Source organism: Pseudophryne corroboree, chromosome 11 (genome assembly GCF_028390025.1).
Source record: "Pseudophryne corroboree isolate aPseCor3 chromosome 11, aPseCor3.hap2, whole genome shotgun sequence".
Classification (NCBI taxonomy): Eukaryota; Metazoa; Chordata; class Amphibia; order Anura; family Myobatrachidae; genus Pseudophryne; species Pseudophryne corroboree.
In genome coordinates, this window is record NC_086454.1 from 61502074 (window position 1) to 61520780 (window position 18707).

The 18707-nt window shown below is 41.3% G+C and overlaps 1 protein-coding gene across 1 annotated transcript in view; it reads right to left on the minus strand.

The window, feature by feature from the left end:
* Positions 1–3526: 3526 nt before the first annotated feature.
* KCNQ1 (potassium voltage-gated channel subfamily Q member 1) overlaps positions 3527–18707 on the minus strand; it is a 278960-nt gene continuing 263779 nt past the window's right edge. Inside the window, exons 15-17 of the mRNA XM_063944343.1 lie at positions 13353–13399; positions 12947–13008; positions 3527–8040 (exon numbers count right to left, since the gene is read on the minus strand). Of these exons, the coding sequence (XP_063800413.1) occupies positions 7840–8040; positions 12947–13008; positions 13353–13399 (310 nt within the window). The 3' untranslated portion in view covers positions 3527–7839. The remainder of the gene's footprint in view (positions 8041–12946; positions 13009–13352; positions 13400–18707) is intronic.

The following is an 18707-nucleotide window of genomic DNA, read 5'->3' on the forward strand; positions in this document are numbered from 1 at the left end:
TTCGTCACAGTCCTCGTCGACTGACATCTGGCGACTGGCAGAGCTGGATGACGATAGTGCTATAGGATTTGTTATCGCAGTTTTGCCGAAGACACTATAGCATAGGTCATAATATGGCCATTCCATACGCCCAGCACCACTTTTCTTGCGGTTATGGTCGTGTACTTTGGTGAATTGTCTGCGTAGTGCCTTCAATTTGTTAACGACTTGTTGCTGGGTTTTTTGGATGCCCCTTTCTGCCAGCATAAGGGATATGTTCTTGTAGACGATGCATCCTTAACTGTTCCAGTCACCTGCCTTCTTATTTATTCCTCTCTCCGAATATTAAGCAGCTCTTTGATCTCTGTGTCTGACCAGGTATGGCTAGCCATGTTGCTGTGCTGGAGCTTCTGCTGCTGTATATTGTCTGTTTGTTTGGAAGCTGCTGCAATAAAAATATCTGTATGTACCCAGCGCGACTTCAGAGTGTTTTGTTTGCTGCCTCAATGCCTGCATGTGCCCAGCGTAGTGTTGTTTGCTGCTGCGGTGCCTGCATGTGCCCAGCGTGTCTCCCAGGGATGACATTATCTTCCAGTGCCCCAGAAGCAGCCAATCAGCGTCTCAGAGCGTTACTCGGGTCTGAAAACACGTGTAATGACCGTTTCCACTGCACCGCTATCCGTGTCATTACCGTGTTCTACCCAGGTAAATAGCCGGGTTGGATTCCCGGGTCACTCAACCCGTGTTGACCCGTTTCCACCTACTAAAAATCCGTGTCGATGCGCGCCCCCGTGCAAAAACACGGGTAAAAACAGCTAGTGGAAAAGGGGTATCATTGATAAATCAGTCCTAAAGTGAGATCTCCTTGTTGTAAGAGCTATGTCTGTCCCATCTCCTCTGGACTTGACTCATGGAGCAGTTTATGCCTAGCTTCCTGTGGATGTGCTGGCTGATCTACTGTATATGCCATACCTTTAATCAGACCAGTTTTTTTAGGAACGCCATTCCTATTTATGTCATGGTTAATGAGAGGCTCAGGAACTGCGTTCCCACCAAAATATAGCACTACCTTTAATGTCATTTGGGACCTGCCACCCATCTGATGCAATGTATCAGTCAATCTACACAACCAAGAGAGCAAACTGATGCATAGTCGACTGTCTTAAGCATAAAGCCACACATACAGTACACTGCATTTCACACACAGTTAATGGATACACTGCACTATACTGTAAGGCTGATACCAATCATATATTATATTGCCTCACACTATCAGGAAGGACAACTCAGCACAGTTGTGTCGGATATCCCAATGTTGTTAGGTATCCGATGTTACATTCTACTAGTGCGAGTTTTATCTTAGTGCTGCAAATCTCCCCATATCTTGTCAAATAAATGGATTGTAGAATATACATTCTCCTATGTTTCTCATTCAGGGGATTTGCTGTGAGTGTTCACTTTGAACCATAATATATCTGTTGATTGCATTACACCAGCTAGTTTCCATCGGTGTTAGGTGAACACAGAATCCTCTGGACAAGAGTCTAACAATCATCAAACTAATGATACGAATCCACCAAGCTCCCGCCCATGCACCCATCCATCAGGTCCGTCCCCCCCCCACACCCGACACCTCACATTGTATATTTGTTTTCAGAGTGGGCGTGGTCAGAATTTTTAGATTTGGCTATGCCCCCAGTTCTAGGGTCCCACTCAGCATCTCTGCAGTCCTGATCACAATCCTTTAATCAATGTTATTTGTCTGATCACAATCTAGACATCTGAGCATGCAACAAATAGTCGTCCCTCAGGGTGACGTATAATGGGTCCTACACACTGGCCCAATTACACTGAAAGATATGAACGATCTCGTTCATTAATGAATGTAATATTGTTCATATCTTCAGTGTGTATGCACCAACGATGAAGGATGCACAGCCCCGCACTCGTTCATCGTTGGTGCCGGCTGGTTTATGCCTGCAAGCCAATATGGACAATATCGTCCATATTAGCATGCAGGGCTATGGGGCCGGGTGACAAGGGAAGTGAAGAAACTTTACTCCCGCCATCAACCCCCTCTCCTTCCCGCCGCCGGGTCGTCCGTAACGGCCGTTGGGCACCTCGCGGCCAATAGGCAGGTGTGTATGGCCCTTAAGAATGATCAGCCCCATTTGTATGTAATCACTTGGCTAAATTGATTATGTGAATACTCCTTCCTCACTTTTATTCATGAATGCATCATACATCATGATCTGGGAAATGTCTAATAAAGAGATCCAAGTGGTGGAACTAGTGAGTGGTGGCCCCACCTTTTTATTTTCAGATTCCTGGACAGGGGGTGTGGGCAGGGATGTGGCCAAAACGGGATCCGGTCTGAAGATCGACAGTGTCTAGGTCGACAATGTTTAGGTCGACCACTATAGGTCGACAGTCACTAGGTCGACATGGACGGAAGGTCGACAGGGTTTCTAGGTCGACATGTGCTAGGTCGACAGGTCTAAAGGTCGACATGAGTTTTTCACATTTTTTATTTTATTTTATTTTTTCATACTCAACGATCCATGTGGACTACGATTGGAACGGTAAAGTGTGCCGAGCGAAGCGGTAGCGGAGCGAAGGCACCATGCCCGAAGCATGGCGAGCGAAGCGGTGCACTAATTTGGGGTCCCGGTCACTTTACGAAGAAAACGACACAAAAAAATAAATCCTCATGTCGACCTTTAGACCTGTCGACCTAGCACATGTCGACCTAGAAACCCTGTCGACCTTCCATCAATGTCGACCTAGTGACTGTCGACCTATAGTGGTCGACCTAAACATTGTCGACCTATGCACTGTCGATAAAACGAACCACACCCGGCCAAAACACAGTAGGGGTTACAGATCCATTTAAAGAATAGCAGAAGCACAACAGGTGTCCTATATCCCATAGTTACACAAGCAGCAGAGATAACCTGGTATGCATAGGTGGGTGTGAAGAACCGTGACGTACAGATCAGGCACAGCCACAAGAGGTTCTGCAGCAGTTGTGAGTTTGTGATAAGCTGCCTTTACTTCAAAACTTTAAATTAATAGGGCGATGCAGAGAATTAGAACCCTAGAAGCAATTATACAAGTTCACTCATTTACTACAAGTATGGAGAAATTGAGCTGTATCCTCCTCCTCCTCATTTCCCTATAAATTTGATATCATGCCTAGGGGGCAGGGTCAGCAGCTCTTGAAGTAGAGATCTACAGGCTGCAGGGTGCCTGCCCGCTGCAGCAGCGCCACCGGCTGCGGGGAGCTGTTCCAGGAATCCTGCAAGCCACATGCAGGTGCCATCAAGGCATCTACGGTGCTACCCCCAGGGCCTTGCGCCACTCCCTTAGTAACGGACCTGATTGGCTGCGCAGTCGATAGTTCCACCCTTGTACCACCCACTGCTTGGCAGAGCCTATTTAGATTCTGAAGGAGAATGAAGGCACCAGGACAACATATAATGAAGTGGAAGTACTGTAATTAGGTGAATCATTGCATAGCTGATACTGCATCTTATATCAGTCAGAATAACTCAAGTCAAAGTATAATGCACTAGTGTTTTTATTAGCAACCTCATTAATAATCACTAACCTGTATTACACAGTGATTGAACAATTTAAAAAAAAAAAAATAATCATGTCCTGATTTTACATACTGTAACATAATGCCCGTAATAGTTTGTTTCAAAATTCAAGCCATTGTTTGGCGCATTTATTCAAGATTAGGAGACAATGAACATTGTCTCAGGGATATTGCAGTGTAAAAAACAGGAATATATGAAGTGTTTAACCTCTCGCGAGACAGGCATCCGCAGGGGGACATGAAGGCTGTCTAGTTTCCAAGTGTCTAAACTGTAAACAGGAAAATGATGTGTAAATGATTCAATATGGAACAAATTCTAACATTACTGTATGTACACGTGCTGACACCATGAGGTGGAATCATTGGTTGAGGTCTGTCTCCAGTTTCCCAGGCACTTAGAAAATTCACAGTGATTCATAAAGATTGTTCACTCTCCCACTCGCTCACACATTTCCGCAACTATACTGCCATCTAGTGACAGCTAGGAGGTACAACATATTGCTAAGTTTATCCTGGTATGTAGCGTCCATTTTCGGGCTGGATAGTTATTATAAAGCGTATTAAAGGACAACTATTGCTAAACTGAAAACAAATGGAACTTTACTATAAAAAAAAAATCAGCAAGGTCATTAATATCACAATTATTATCAAATAATAACTGGCTTTAGAATACGGAAAAATTATATTTCTTTCCTTTCGCAATATTAAACATGTAGTGGCCAACCTAAATTTGGCTCGCAAATCCTCTAAAGAGCTAAATGATAAATGTTGGGCATGTTCACGATTATAAGCCAGCAGTAAATTCGTTATGAGTAAATCATACTTGAAATACAGCAACAATGAAGCAGTGTGACAATGACGATAATTGCATTCAAATTGTATGTTTTAAAAAGGACAACAATGAAAACATTACTACAATTCATAATGATTTTTTTTTTAAAAAGTGGGCTATTTTTTTTAATCCATTTTATTCTTAATTGACTTTCATTTACGTTTAATTATTTGTGGCTTTGATATCTGGGTGTGGATCATTAGATGTAAACTAAAAGTTCTACAGTCAATAGGCCAACCACTAATGGTCGACGTGCATTCGGTCATCAGGGTCAAAAGCTTGACATGAAAATGGTCAACATAGAAAAAGTTCAACATGGTTTCTTTTTTGTTTGGGGGGGGGGGCGCACATTTCTGCCACAGATAAACCCCATTAGCGTACCGTTTGCTCGCCATGCTTTGGGCAAGATGCCTCGCTCCACTACCGCTATGCTTAGCACGATTATTCCCTATTGTAATCTACGTGGATGGTAAAGTATGAAAAAGATAAAAAAAAAAAAAAAAACCTGTGTCAACCATATGTGTAACCAGCATTATCATGTTGACCTTTTGAACCCATTGACCTTTTGAACTGTCTGCCTTTGACACGTCAACCATTAATGGTTGACCTATTGACTGTCAAACTTTTTAGTGTAGCTCTATAGACCGGATACCTTGATATCTAATTCTGCTATTTGGGGATCTCTCCTGGTGCATTGCTACAAGAACCATAAGAGACCACTCAGCACCTGTAAATGCTAACAGTTAACATAGCTGAATTAGGGGGGCATTTAATAAGCAGTGATAAGAGCAGAGAAGTGAGCCAGTGGAAAAGTGGCCCCATCAACCAATCAGCAGCTCTTTATCATTTTATAGTATGCAAATTATAGATATTACGCCAGTGCTGATTGGTTGCCATGGGCAACTTCTCCACTGGCTCACTTCTCTGCAATTATCACTACTTAGTAAATGTACCCCTTAGAAAGACTCGCATCACACCAGTGGTTTTTCATCTCTGTGGCACGTCCGGGTCATCGGTTGAGAAAGTGTTTAAAAGAATGGCCATATTTGGAGAAATTTTATTTTGCTTTAATTGTTACATTTTTGCAGTAGTTGTCCTTTTTACGTATTATTAGAAGAGAATAACTTTATTGCTAATGCTCATTTTTGGTCATTATTGTCATCTACGCGAAACATCTTAAAGGCTACTCCACAGTCGTCGTGAGGAATTTATTACTGATGCAGAATAATAAATTTGCACTAAAAAGAAGAATCATAGCATATATAACTTGAGGAAAAAGCTTTTAGGAAGGTTTCCACAAGAGGTGCCACTGTGACACTTATCTGATGTCACTGTCACATGCTTTGGGCTCACGGGGAGTTTAGTAGTGCCTTGGAAGTTTTCCTACACTGTAGTGTCTGTGCCACATTAAACAGCACACACGTCTTTCAGTGCTTCACTATGTATGCAACTCCAGGAAACGTATTTTATTACAGTACACTTCTGAATGAGTCCTAGTGTTTACAAGATACAGTACAGTATGTCAGACGAAACATACAGTAGACCTGTCTACCCTCTATGCAGCCATCATTGAAGCAAAGACAACTATGAATAGATTTTGAGGTGCACGTACCTTATGGTGCAGAATATTGCCATATATATTTTGAACAATTTCTAAATAAAATATTGCAACACTATCTTTCAAATTTCCTTCAATTCTACCATGAAGCGAACTAAAAGGTCACACTTAGATAAAGGCACCAACGTTATCAGTAGTGGTGGCTATATACAGTAGTTATAACTATGGCACTTGATGGTACTGTATGTGGCTGGCATTATCCAAAAAATTTAATGTACAGAGATAATCTCCTATAAATTATATTTCTATAATTGGAGCACAGTGATGTCACCAAAAACATTAGATCTATTACCTTAATCATTAGGTCTTTTCTAAGTATCTATCACTATCTAGTATGTACAATAGTCCATGTAATATCCTAAAAGGATGTCCATCGCCGTAGGCTTGTGACATTTGCTCACAGAACTTGGTGACCTGTAATATCCTTATAATGTACAATGGAATAATAATTGACCTATACTGTATTTACGTCACTAGCACATCTTACGCTATGCAGGGTCAGTACAGTGTTTTGAACTTCTAGACAGATCTTTAAATAATCAACCATTGCTGGCATTACAATGTAGTGTAATCATATCATCTGCTACATTGCTCGTCTTTATATAACCTTACGCTTCTTTTAGATATTTATCAATATAGGAGCTGGACCTGAACTTACGTTTAAAAATGGTAACCGTTGTGGAACATTAGAAATAAATAAATAATAATTCCCACATGTACTGTAGTAATAATTTGCTACAAGTAAATTTCTGAGCAATGGGGACAATGACATTTAAAGGCCTTCCAGATGGCCCCTTAGAGCGCCATTCATGAGTTTGGACAAAGAGGTAGTCGTCATTTTGCCTGGCTGTATTCAGAATTTTCCAAACCACTTTGAGTTTTCTTTGCCACAAGAGAACAGGGGCATACTAAGAGAATCTTTGAATTAATGAAATAACTATACTTAAACATGTAGCGGATGAAACCGCCTAACACGAAAATAAAATAATGATTTGTTGTCTATTTGTAAATGCAACCTTAAATAACAATACTTGACAAAAGTGTGAAATTTGTGTTAGATTTCTCACAGGGTTTTTTTGTTTGCTATATTGTTCTAGAGCCGGTTAATCATATTAAAATCACATGAGACTTAACCACCATGGACAATATGCAGAATGTGTTTCAAGATCAGTAATCTCTTTGCATAAACACTCTAGACAAAATACAATCCTTCCCATCCATCATGATATAAGTGTAACACCCGTTTTCACCAGATTTACTCTACGTCATTAAAAGAGCCAATCAAAAATGATGTTATTTCAGCAATCTGACGCTATGTAATGTTTCCAAGACTGTTCGTGTCCGTCTTAGTCCATAAGTCCATTTTGTCTGAACACGTGAAAACCAAAAATCAACTTAAAACTACTTTAATACATTTAAAAAAATAATCAAGGCTGATGTCCAGCTGTCACCTGGGTTTCCAACATTCCCAGGAAGACCCCAGTGATTTGTGCTCCCATTACCCACTCAGCTACAATCTCCAAGGATTGTTACATCAGTGTGGGTTATAGTTTCGGCTTTGGATCTACATTCCCAACTGTTCTTTCCACTAGGAAACCATCAATGAAACTTCATAGGATCTGCAGGAAATGGGCCGGGTGCCCTTTACAGTATTATAGGCATTGCATACTCAGTCTAATTACATCATTCATTTCTATTACTCTTTCCACTTTTAAAATGCATTCATTAAAATAATGAATATCTGCATTGTATAGAGTAGTTAACCAGTCTGTACGGTAATTCCAAAACATTCACACTTGGTCCGATTAATCAAGATATGTTGTCTTGGTTTCGTCTTGGCACGTTCAGTTGCTCATATGTGGGAAGGGTACTGTTAGACAGCTGGTTCTCGTTGCTCAGTGAGTTGCTCCGATGCGGTGACCGGCTGGTTGCTTGGCCGCTCTGCTGGTTGGTAACAAGGTGGTGCAGCATGTCAGTTATGAGATTTAGTTTATGATCCATCTGGGTCACCTGAAGAAGCAAAGCAACACTTAGATCTGGCAAGAAAGTGTTCCTCATGCTAAAAGGATAACTAACAGAAAATGCTATTATTATATTAAAAATGAGACTGAGCGTATGCTATGCTTAATTGTGGAGACAGCTATTTACAGATTAGGAGAACACTTTCATACTCTGGGGCATTTATCAAATCTTGGAGAGAGATAAAGTGACGTTGCTCATAGCAACAAATTCGTTTCCCACCCTCCCCCGCATTCTGCAGGAGACTCCCTGAAATAGCAGCAATCTCCCTGACTCCCTGAACAGAACAGAAATCTCCCTGATTACACCTTTTCCCCATTATGCAGCTGTTACATTCTTGGGGGAAAAAATAAATTAGAGATACATACATTTAAATGGGATCATCAGTGCCATTTCCCTGCATTGGTTATAAGGCACAGGGGAGCAGATGTATTAAGCCTGTAGAATGGATAAAGAAGTGATAAAGTGGTGATAAGTGCAATGAGATAACGCAACAGCCAATCAGCTCATAACTGTTAATTTACATATTGGAGCTGACTGGCTGATGCGTTATCACCTTGCACTTATCACCGCTTTATCACTTCTTTATGCCTTCTCCAGGCTTAATACATCTGCCCCAATGATCCATATGGCAACATGCATTTTAAATAAGGTTTCTTGTGGTCACTTACAGTATATGGAACTTTTTGTAAAACACAATACACCAACAAATCCTGAAAAATATCAGTGTCTTTTCTTCAACAAGTAGATTTTACTAACTTTGGGGCTCATTTACATTTAGATGCAAGACATTTTTATGACGCGCCTCTCAGATGTAGCAGAACATGCCCGCACTGATAGGTGTTACTTTCACAATCCCCCTGAAATGCTTTTTCAAAAGTGGGTAAGTATGGGTCAACATTGTCAATTATACTACTGCCAGCAGATGTGACTATATCAGTGTAGGCAGACTATAATGTCACTTTACCAACACTCCCTGTATAGACCTCAGACAGTACATAGCAATACAGTATAACAGAGTCTATGAAATAAAGGTTTCTTTTTCTGATTAGTCTGTCCTTAGTGCCTGATTCCCAAACTTTTCTGAATCACGGCACCCTAGAGCAGAGGTTCTCAAACTCGGTCCTCGGGGGCCCACACAGTGCATGTTTTGCAGGTCTCCTCACAGAATCGCAAGTGAAATAATTAGCTCCACCTGTGGACCTTTTAAAATGTGTCAGTGAGTAATTAATACACCTGTGCACCTGCTGAGTTACCTGCAAAACATGCACTGTGTGGGCTCCCGAGGACCGAGTTTGAGAACCTCTGCCCTAGAGGATCTGAATTTTTTTCACGGCACCCCTAGGCCAAAAGAGTCTTATTTTGAACCTTAGAAAGAACTATTAAAGTATGTAAACTGTGTTTATATGTCATCCTTAGGCTCAGTTATGTGGTGAGGGACAAGATTTGCTTCCGTTTGTCCACATATATTATGATTGGCAGCCACCAGCACTGGTTTTGCAAGAAAAAGAGAAAGATACCCGAAGGTAATTCTCTCCGAGCGCTGATTGGGGAGGTTCAGCACAGCAGTTAAAATGAAAAGAGGTTGGTCAGACCTCATACAAAGATAAACACACACGTAAATTAATAGCGCTATATAGTCATAGATGAGATGAGTAGGTCAGTATTTTACATAAATTTATTTAGGAAAAATCAATAAAACCAATTAAGAATAGATGAATAAATAAAAACCATAATGGTACAGATTGTATTCCTCCCAGTCACAATTTTTGTGAGAATGGAGGAGAGTATAAGACCTGTTCCTATGATATAGTCCCCTTCTCAGTCCAAGTCGGACCCAAACATAGGTCAAGCATAGATAATAGTTACCAAGAATATGTCCAAGGATTATTAAGCGGCTCAGCACTCCGCAATATTGCAGTTCCTTGATGAGGTGAATAGGAAGCAATGTCCTCAGTTTGGAAAATACCCTCCAGCCGGGGTCCAAAATATTCAATGGTGGGAACTTGGTCCAGGTCTTCAAATCTCCAGTTGTATATCCAGGGAGTAGAAATAAAGGCAGCTTACACCAACGCGTTTCGTTGTGCTCACACAACTTTTTCAAGGTGTTAATCATGCTACAGACAGAGGTTTATATACCTTGCCAATATGGCTGCTCATTTGCATGTGTAATTGGAATCAACCATCTCATCTCATAATATGACCAGAAAAATGACAGACATTAGTATCCAAAGTACTGTACAGTGATATACATGTTCATACATATAGTAATTACACTAAAAAGTTTTTTATTATTATATAAAATCTTCCGAACAAATATGTTTATTTCCATAAACATTGGTCACATGACCATTTATACGATCCTCGTGTGAGCTGTAACACTTAAAACCAGGAACAGTATCCAGTCTATTATTACTATATCGGCCATTTAATTGTCTTATTGGGGGTTGTGGATCCAATCCGCAGTTTTAATTTCTTGTTTCCAGCGCTCAGATGACGAGGCGCTGGAAACAAGACTGCGTCATATACACGCGGCCAGGCGAGAGTGGATGACGCGTCGGAATGGGTTCTGATCGCGTCATCTCTAGGGGCCTAGAGTCATGACACTGATGTCGGGGGTGGGTGAGTGGTACCCCTTCCCTAGAGAAATTAAAACTGCGGATTGGATCCACAACCCCCAATAAGACAATTAAATGGCCGATATAGTAATAATAGACTGGATACTGTTCCTGGTTTTAAGTGTTACAGCTCACACGAGGATCGTATAAATGGTCATGTGACCAATGTTTATGGAAATAAACATATTTGTTCGGAAGATTTTATATAGTAATAAAAAAACTTTTTAGTGTAATTACTATATGTATGAACATGTATATCACTGTACAGTACTTTGGATACTAATGTCTGTCATTTTTCTGGTCATATTATGAGATGAGATGGTTGATTCCAATTACACATGCAAATGAGCAGCCATATTGGCAAGGTATATAAACCTCTGTCTGTAGCATGATTAACACCTTGAAAAAGTTGTTTGAGCACAACGAAACGCATTGGTGTGAGCTGCCTTTATTTCTACTCCCTGGGTATACAACTGGAGATTTGAAGACCTGGACCAAGTTCCCACCATTGAATATTTTGGACCCCGGCTGGAGGGTATTTTCCAAACTGAGGACATTGCTTCCTATTCACCTCATCAAGGAACTGCAATATTGCGGAGTGCTGAGCCGCTTAATAATCCTTGGACATATTCTTGGTAACTATTATCTATGCTTGACCTATGTTTGGGTCCGACTTGGACTGAGAAGGGGACTATATCATAGGAACAGGTCTTATACTCTCCTCCATTCTCACAAAAATTGTGACTGGGAGTAATACAATCTGTACCATTATGGTTTTTATTTACTCATCTATTCTTAATTGGTTTTATTGATTTTTCCTAAATAAATTTGTGTAAAATACTGACCTACTCATCTCATCTATGACTATTTAGCGCTATTCATTTACGTGTGTGACCAGCACTGGTTTTGCCTATTACATTGACCATAAATCATTTGATCTGTTCCAGGACCACCAACCCAGGGCACGTGAAGTGTCCTGAGGCCCCCCAGAGTGCCACGACCGTAGGGTATATTCAATTAGTGTGGGATCCTCTCTGACGGAGAGGATCAGTTACTTCACTATTCAATCTGCGGGCATTCTGACAGGTTTTTGCCCATTTTTGACAATGCCGATCCAAAAATTTTTTACATTGAATCAGCATTGTCGAAAAACTGGCCATGGCATGCAGGCTGCGACTATAACGATGTAATCGCCAACTGCGAATAGTCACAGCCTGGCACGCATTGGCGTTTCTATAGTGGGTGCAGTGTGTGCGGTGCACATCGGCCCCTGAGTCCCGGGGGGCACCACTGCGCACACACTGCACCCATTTCTCCTATACTTACCATTCCGAAGTCCATCGCTGACTGTGTGTGGGCCCCTCCTCTCCTGTAGCCGTCGCGCCGCTGCTAGCGCACTGACCACTAGAGACTCTGGCACAGTGCCAGAGTCTACAGCGCACGCGCAGGACTCAGAAAAAATGGTGCGGCGGCCATTTTTCTGAGCCCTGCGCATGCGCTGTAGACTCTGGCACTGTGCCAGAGTCTCTAGTGGTCAGTGCGCTAGCAGCGGCGCAATGGCTATGGGAGAGGAGGGGGCCCGCACACGGAGTCTGCACACGGGTCTTCTCCTCTCTAGAGACGCCCCTGCTGGCACGCCATGCAGCATGCCGCATTGCAGTAAGATGAGCAGGGCTACATCTGTACCTGCATCCAACTCAGAATCAGCCCAGGGGTGGGATGTACTAGAACTAAACATGCGGCCAAACCTCAGAAAGACCCAGTTTTGGACACATTTCCATATATACCGAGCTCCGGAATGCGATAGATTCTGGAGCTTGGAATCGGTGGGTAACGTCATCTTTATGTGTCGCTATCCAATAGAAGCCTATGGACTTCTTTTCACACTCTGCAAAGGGAAGGATCCAATCGGATCCCTCCCAGCAACTTTGTGCATGAGCAGAAGGACTTACGGGTCCTAAACCCATAAATCCTTCTATTGCAAAGGATAGCTCTTACCAGGAGAGCTGTTCTTTGAGATTTTAATCACATTTCTAAGTGCATTCCAGCATTATTAACGCTGGTACGTACCCGCTAAGTGGCGGATTTGATGCTTAGTACATCCTGCCCCTAAAGAGAAGCACTAACACCACTGTATAAATTGTTAGTGTAGTGGCTTTCCACCGGAATGAGGCCACCTTCCTGTGCTATATGGGCACAAAATGTGCATTAAGATGCTCGAGTTTATTTCACTTATTAATTTGCAATATTACTAAGCCTAATAAACAAATGTTTCTTACCTTGTCTTCTACACGGTTTAGTCTTGACCCAATGGTATTGTTGCCACGATCTTTTACTTTATCTAGAAAGAACAGGAAGAATAATGTGTGTAACTATATATATATATATATATATATATATATATATATAGTTATAGCCTGGACATGCTGAATATACAAATGCAGTCACGTTTATCATGGAATGAGAAGGAGCCGGCAGTGCGGGGATAGTCTCGGCCAACCCAGCATCTCCGGGAATGATGAAAAAAGGATTGAGTGATGAAAAAAAGATATCCCATGAGGCCACATCCCTTCCCCCGATGCCATGCCCCATTTTGGGATGGGCGGTTATACAGAGCACTGGGTGTCCCTGCGTTTTACATACAGTATAATACACTGTGCAAGATACATATGAACAAAGGACTACCTGAAACAGAAAGAAACATAGAGGGCTTCCCCAGTGACTGGTCAAGTCTGTAAAAGAGAGAAGATAAAATAAATTGATCATCTGTATAACAAAATACACTATTAAGCACATTGGCACAAGTAATTTACAGGTTTCTCACTGTGACTGAGTATTACTATATTGTCCTGTTTGTCCCCTTCTAGCCTTCTCCAGTATTAGCAGCCAGTTTTTTTTCCATAAAGAATGCGGGCACCACAAAGTTGCACATTACAAATGGGAACAAAATAGTAATAAGAAGAGACTGTAATAATATACAAACATAAAAGTAAGAGGGCCCTGCTTGCAGTCTATAGGGAAAAATAAATGTGTCCTATCTCATCGTTGCTGCAATCAAGTTAAACAGCCTTTCTGGTCGTGACTAGTCGTGATCACGTTTACAAATACTGGGCGTCTTATTTTACATTTTTCCCAAGAAAATGCATCTTATTCACATCACTAAGCAAATAAGATGCACAAGCAGACTCTGCTGATTAAAACGATATGCTGCATGCCTATATTCTGTTTGTGGCAGCAGCTGTATCTGCATATGAAATGCTACGTTACAGTATTTTCCTGGAAAGACGTCTACTGTTAGCACAGCTGCCCGGAACTGCCGACTCACTCACACGAGGCATCTTGTGCTGCATGACATATTGAGGCTATATGTATGAGACAGATTGCAGATGTCCTTGGTGGGCTGTATGATCGCGTCACACAGGAATGTTGGCCTAGGATCAGTGGGATGTCAAAGAGATAATATGTTAAACTACTGTTATGTGTGGACTGTATAGAGGGGATGTAGTTAGGCAAGATAGCTTATGAAGGTTATGTGGGCGGTTCTGGAATTTGATAAGCTTGTCTAAAGAGCTGAGTTTTCAAAGTATGTCTTTTTGCAGATAACACCAGGGTAGACACACCAGGAGGGGCAAAACAAATGATTGATGATCTAGGTAGACTAGAGGAATGGTCAAAAGTGTGGCAATTACAGTTTAACGCCAAAAATATGCAAAATCATGCACTTGGGTCTCAAAAATCCAAAGGCTAAATATAGTATTAATGGCACTATACTGGAAACTACTGAGGAGGAAAGGGATCTAGGTGTCACTATTTCAGGTGACTTAAAGGCAGGTAAGCAATGTAACAAAGCAATGAGGAAGGCTAGTCAGATGCTTGGCTGCATTGGGAGAGGAATCAGCAGCAGAAAGAAAGAAGTAATAATGCCACTGTAAAGGTCATTGGTACGGCCTCATCTAGAATACTGTGTTCAATTCTGGAGGCCATATCTTCAAAAGGATATTAATACATTAGAGACTGTACAAAGAAGGGCAACTAAAATGGTGCATGGCCTACATCACAAAACATACCCAGAAAGACTAAAAAATCTCAAAGTCCTGAAGGGAAACATTCTTCAAATGAAGAGAAACAATAGGATACGAGGACATGCACTGAGACTGGAGGGAGGTAGGTTCAGGGGAAATTTGAGGAAAATTTACTTCACAGGAAGGGTAGTAGACAAGTGGAAGAGGTGGTAGAGGCTAAGACAGTAGAGCAATTTAAACATGCATGGGATAGACATAAGGATATCCTTACAAATAAATAAGGATCAAATAAGGTTGAGATAAAAATATGATTAAAAAAAAAAAGGACAGACTAGATGGGCCAAGTGGTTCTTATCTGCCATCAAATTCTATGTTTCTATGAAAGTAAGTAAAAGTATATTATATTGAATTCAATAGAATACAAGTAACCAGTGGAAGGGCTGAGAAAGTGGAGCAGCAGATGATGAACATTTAGAGAGTAAGATCAGTATTGCCGTTGCATTCAAAATGGACTGTAAGGGTGATAGATTGTATTGGGGAAGACCAGTATAGAGACAATTGCAATAATCAATGTGGTGTCTTATGTAAGATATGGGTATATATACTGGATATGTTTTTAGATGTATGTAACAGAATTTGGAAACAGACTGAGTGTGGGGAACAAAGGACAGTTCAGAATTAAGGATGACACCTAGGCAGTGAGAGAGGGGTAGGGTTGACTGTTAAGTTATAAACAGAAATTGATAGATTAGGTTGGTAACTACTATTGGGCGATGGACACATTTTTAATTCTGTTTTGAAAAGATTAAGTTTGAGATATCATCCAAAGTGAAATGGCAAAAGAAATTCACGGACATAACACAGACTAATATAGATGGTGACAAATCTGGAAGAGGATAGATAGATTTGAGCATCATTCGCATAAATAGGATATTGAAATCTCAAGGAGTGGATAAGTTTGATTAGACACATGGTATAGATTAAGAAAACTGTGCTTGAATTGCAGAATTTTCAATGATTTCTAAATAAGATGCTACTCCAATGAAATCTACATTAAAATATAGGTGAGGTTAATGGGCATCAGTTATGAAAAGAGTCATCACATCTGTTTTTCTCTCAACTCTTTCTAAGCTTTGTGCGTCAAATCAGTAATTGCTGATTTGTACAACATGTGATGTGATGCCACATACAGTAGTACACTGAGACTGAAGAGCAGATCATGGAGCAATCAAGGAAATTTATACAGAGATTAAACAAACCAAATTTGTTAAAACCGCTCTTGCTCCAGTAGTCTCTCACTATAACAACACTAACACAGATACCCGATTAAACTTATTAATATTATCATTGACCTATTATTTCATGTTTTATAATAGATGATATTAGAGAATAAAATGCTCATTTGTCCAAAAAATATATAGCTTGGTAATCGATACATTTTGGATCATTTTACTCTGCTAGGCAAAATTGCCATTTCCACATTTGTGTGAATAGGCAATGCATTTTCAATGGATGCACTAAGTCCATGGAAATTAATGAAAAAGTATAGGCAATCACCAGTAATTAGTGTTGAGCGGATTCGGTTTTACTCGGTTCTCAAAACCGAATCTTATTGGCTATCCAAAACACGTGACATCAGTGAGCCAATAAGATTCGGTTTTGAGAACCGAGTAAAACCGAGTAAAACCGAATCCGCTCATCACTACCAGTAATATTTATATGATGGCCACGTGTGACTGGCTGAACAATGAAATACTACTGTGGATCTGTTTCAGCAAAAATATTTCTATAATGGAGCATTTTTCCCATTCATGTTAATTGCCAATGCATTTTAAAGAATTTTCTATTGAAATGCACTGTTCTATAAAATGAATGGAATATCTCATCTCACCATTTTTCAGGTAACTTCAACCACCTTAATCTAGCTAGAATACTATTGGAGATTTGAATGTCAATTACTCAAATCACTGTTAAGTAGATATGCTGGTTCAACAAGGGGTGTGCAATAAACGTCCAGATGTGCAGTACATACAGTAGGTAGAGAAGACACAATCTGACTGACTGGTAGCGAACTGCAATGTCTGACCAAAGTTCTTGTAAAATGTCAAGGCTCAGAACCGTATATAAGCAGCACTGCATACTGAAGAAGTCAGCATGTTCACTCCCTTCACAAACTTGTTATGGAGCTCAACAGAGGCCACTGGAGAGCCATGATCTTCTAGGACTATAAGAGTGGTCTGCGCGGGAGACTGTTCCTGTCAGGCAAGCAACTCTGCAGCCAACCTGTGTCCTCCATCACAGAGGACAGCATTGCTGCCATGCAGGCCATAGTTGAGGTGGATGCCAGGGTTACTGTGGCTCAGTTAGAGCAGGAGATCGGCATCTCATTGGGATCCATCCACTTGCTACTCCACAAGAAGCTTGGCCTGAGCAAGGTTTCTGCATGCTGACTCGAGAGAGTTATTAGGCTCGGGTGACTTGGTGCCAAAACATGCTGGTCAAGTTTGATGGCAGTCGCTCAATTTCTGTCTGGGAGATCATCAGTGGTGATGAATCCTGGATCTACAGTTTTGACCCTGAGACCAAACAACAGTCGGTCCAGTGGACCCCAGCTGCAGTTGTGCCACTACAGAATGTCCAACATGAGCACAGTGTGTCTAAGCAGATGGTGGCTGTTTTTGTAGCCAAGACTGTTCATGTAGCTGCCAAACCACTCATGCATCAGCGTACCAGTCCCCCATCGGGGAATAATATGCTAACCAATGCTTGCTGCAAGTGCTGGAAGACACTTCCAGGCACCGTTCAAGAACCTGCGCTCATGGTGATTGCCCCTCTCCATCACGACAATTCACCTGCCCACAAGTACAGAAAAGTGGTGAATTTTGTGGCCCATGAACATATCCAGGACCTTGGTCGTCCACCATACGGTCCAGACATGACTTCCTGCAACTTCTTCGTGTTCCCACAAAGATGTGCGGGATTCGTTTCGAGTTACAAGAACCTGCAATGGAGACCTTCAACTAGCATTGAGAAGACATACCTGCTTCGGACTGGTACAGCTGCTTTTCACTAAGTGGTTTGAGCGCTTGCAACTTTGCATATACTCTTCAGGCGAATACTTTGAAATAAATGTATAGTTAACTTTGTAAATATAATCCTTTGGGAACTTATTGCACATCCCTCGTATATGCTTCAATGCAGAAATTAGGATCTGTGCTGTAATGAGCATTCTGAGGAAAAATGGTTTGGCTACAGGTTTATTTTTCATGGTTGTTTTTGCTTAAAAGGTGAAAATGAAAAAAAAAATATACGTTATGGTAAGAAGTTACCGTTGATAACGGTATTTCTCCTAAGTCCACAGGTTCCACAGGATAACAATGGGATATGATGGAGCGACATCGGATTGGCACCAAACGATCAAAAGCTTTCAGGCCTCCCAGGATGCAACGGGCCCGTCCATAAATCCCCGCCCACTGGCTCAGGCAAATCAGTTGTATTCCAAAGCACTAGGCAGGAGCATCATGTAGAGCCCTAATCAGGCGAGAAGAACACACATGCACACCCTGAGCAGAGACATTAGCCTGAACAGGGAGATCAGCTTGAGAGTATGCTTCTGAAATCGTCATTCGAAGCCATCTTGCCAGCGTCTGTTTAGTAGCAGTACATCCTCTCTTGTGAAATCCGTAGAGAATAAAGAGAGAATCTGTCTTTCTGATGGCACTGGTACAATCCACGTAGATCCTTAATGCCCGGACCACGTCCAGCGACGCATCTCCCGCAGAAAGTCCCGATACCTGAAAAGCCAGGACTACAATTTCTTCATTGAGGTGGAATTTAGACACCACCTTAGGAAGATACCCAGACCTAGTTCTAAGAACTGCTTTATCTGAATAAAAAATCAGTAAAGGGGAACGACATGACAGCGCTCCTAAATCTGACACTCTTCAAGCTGATGCCATAGTTAGTAGAAAAAGAACTTTAGCTGTCAACCATTTAAGATCCACTTTATAAAGTGGTT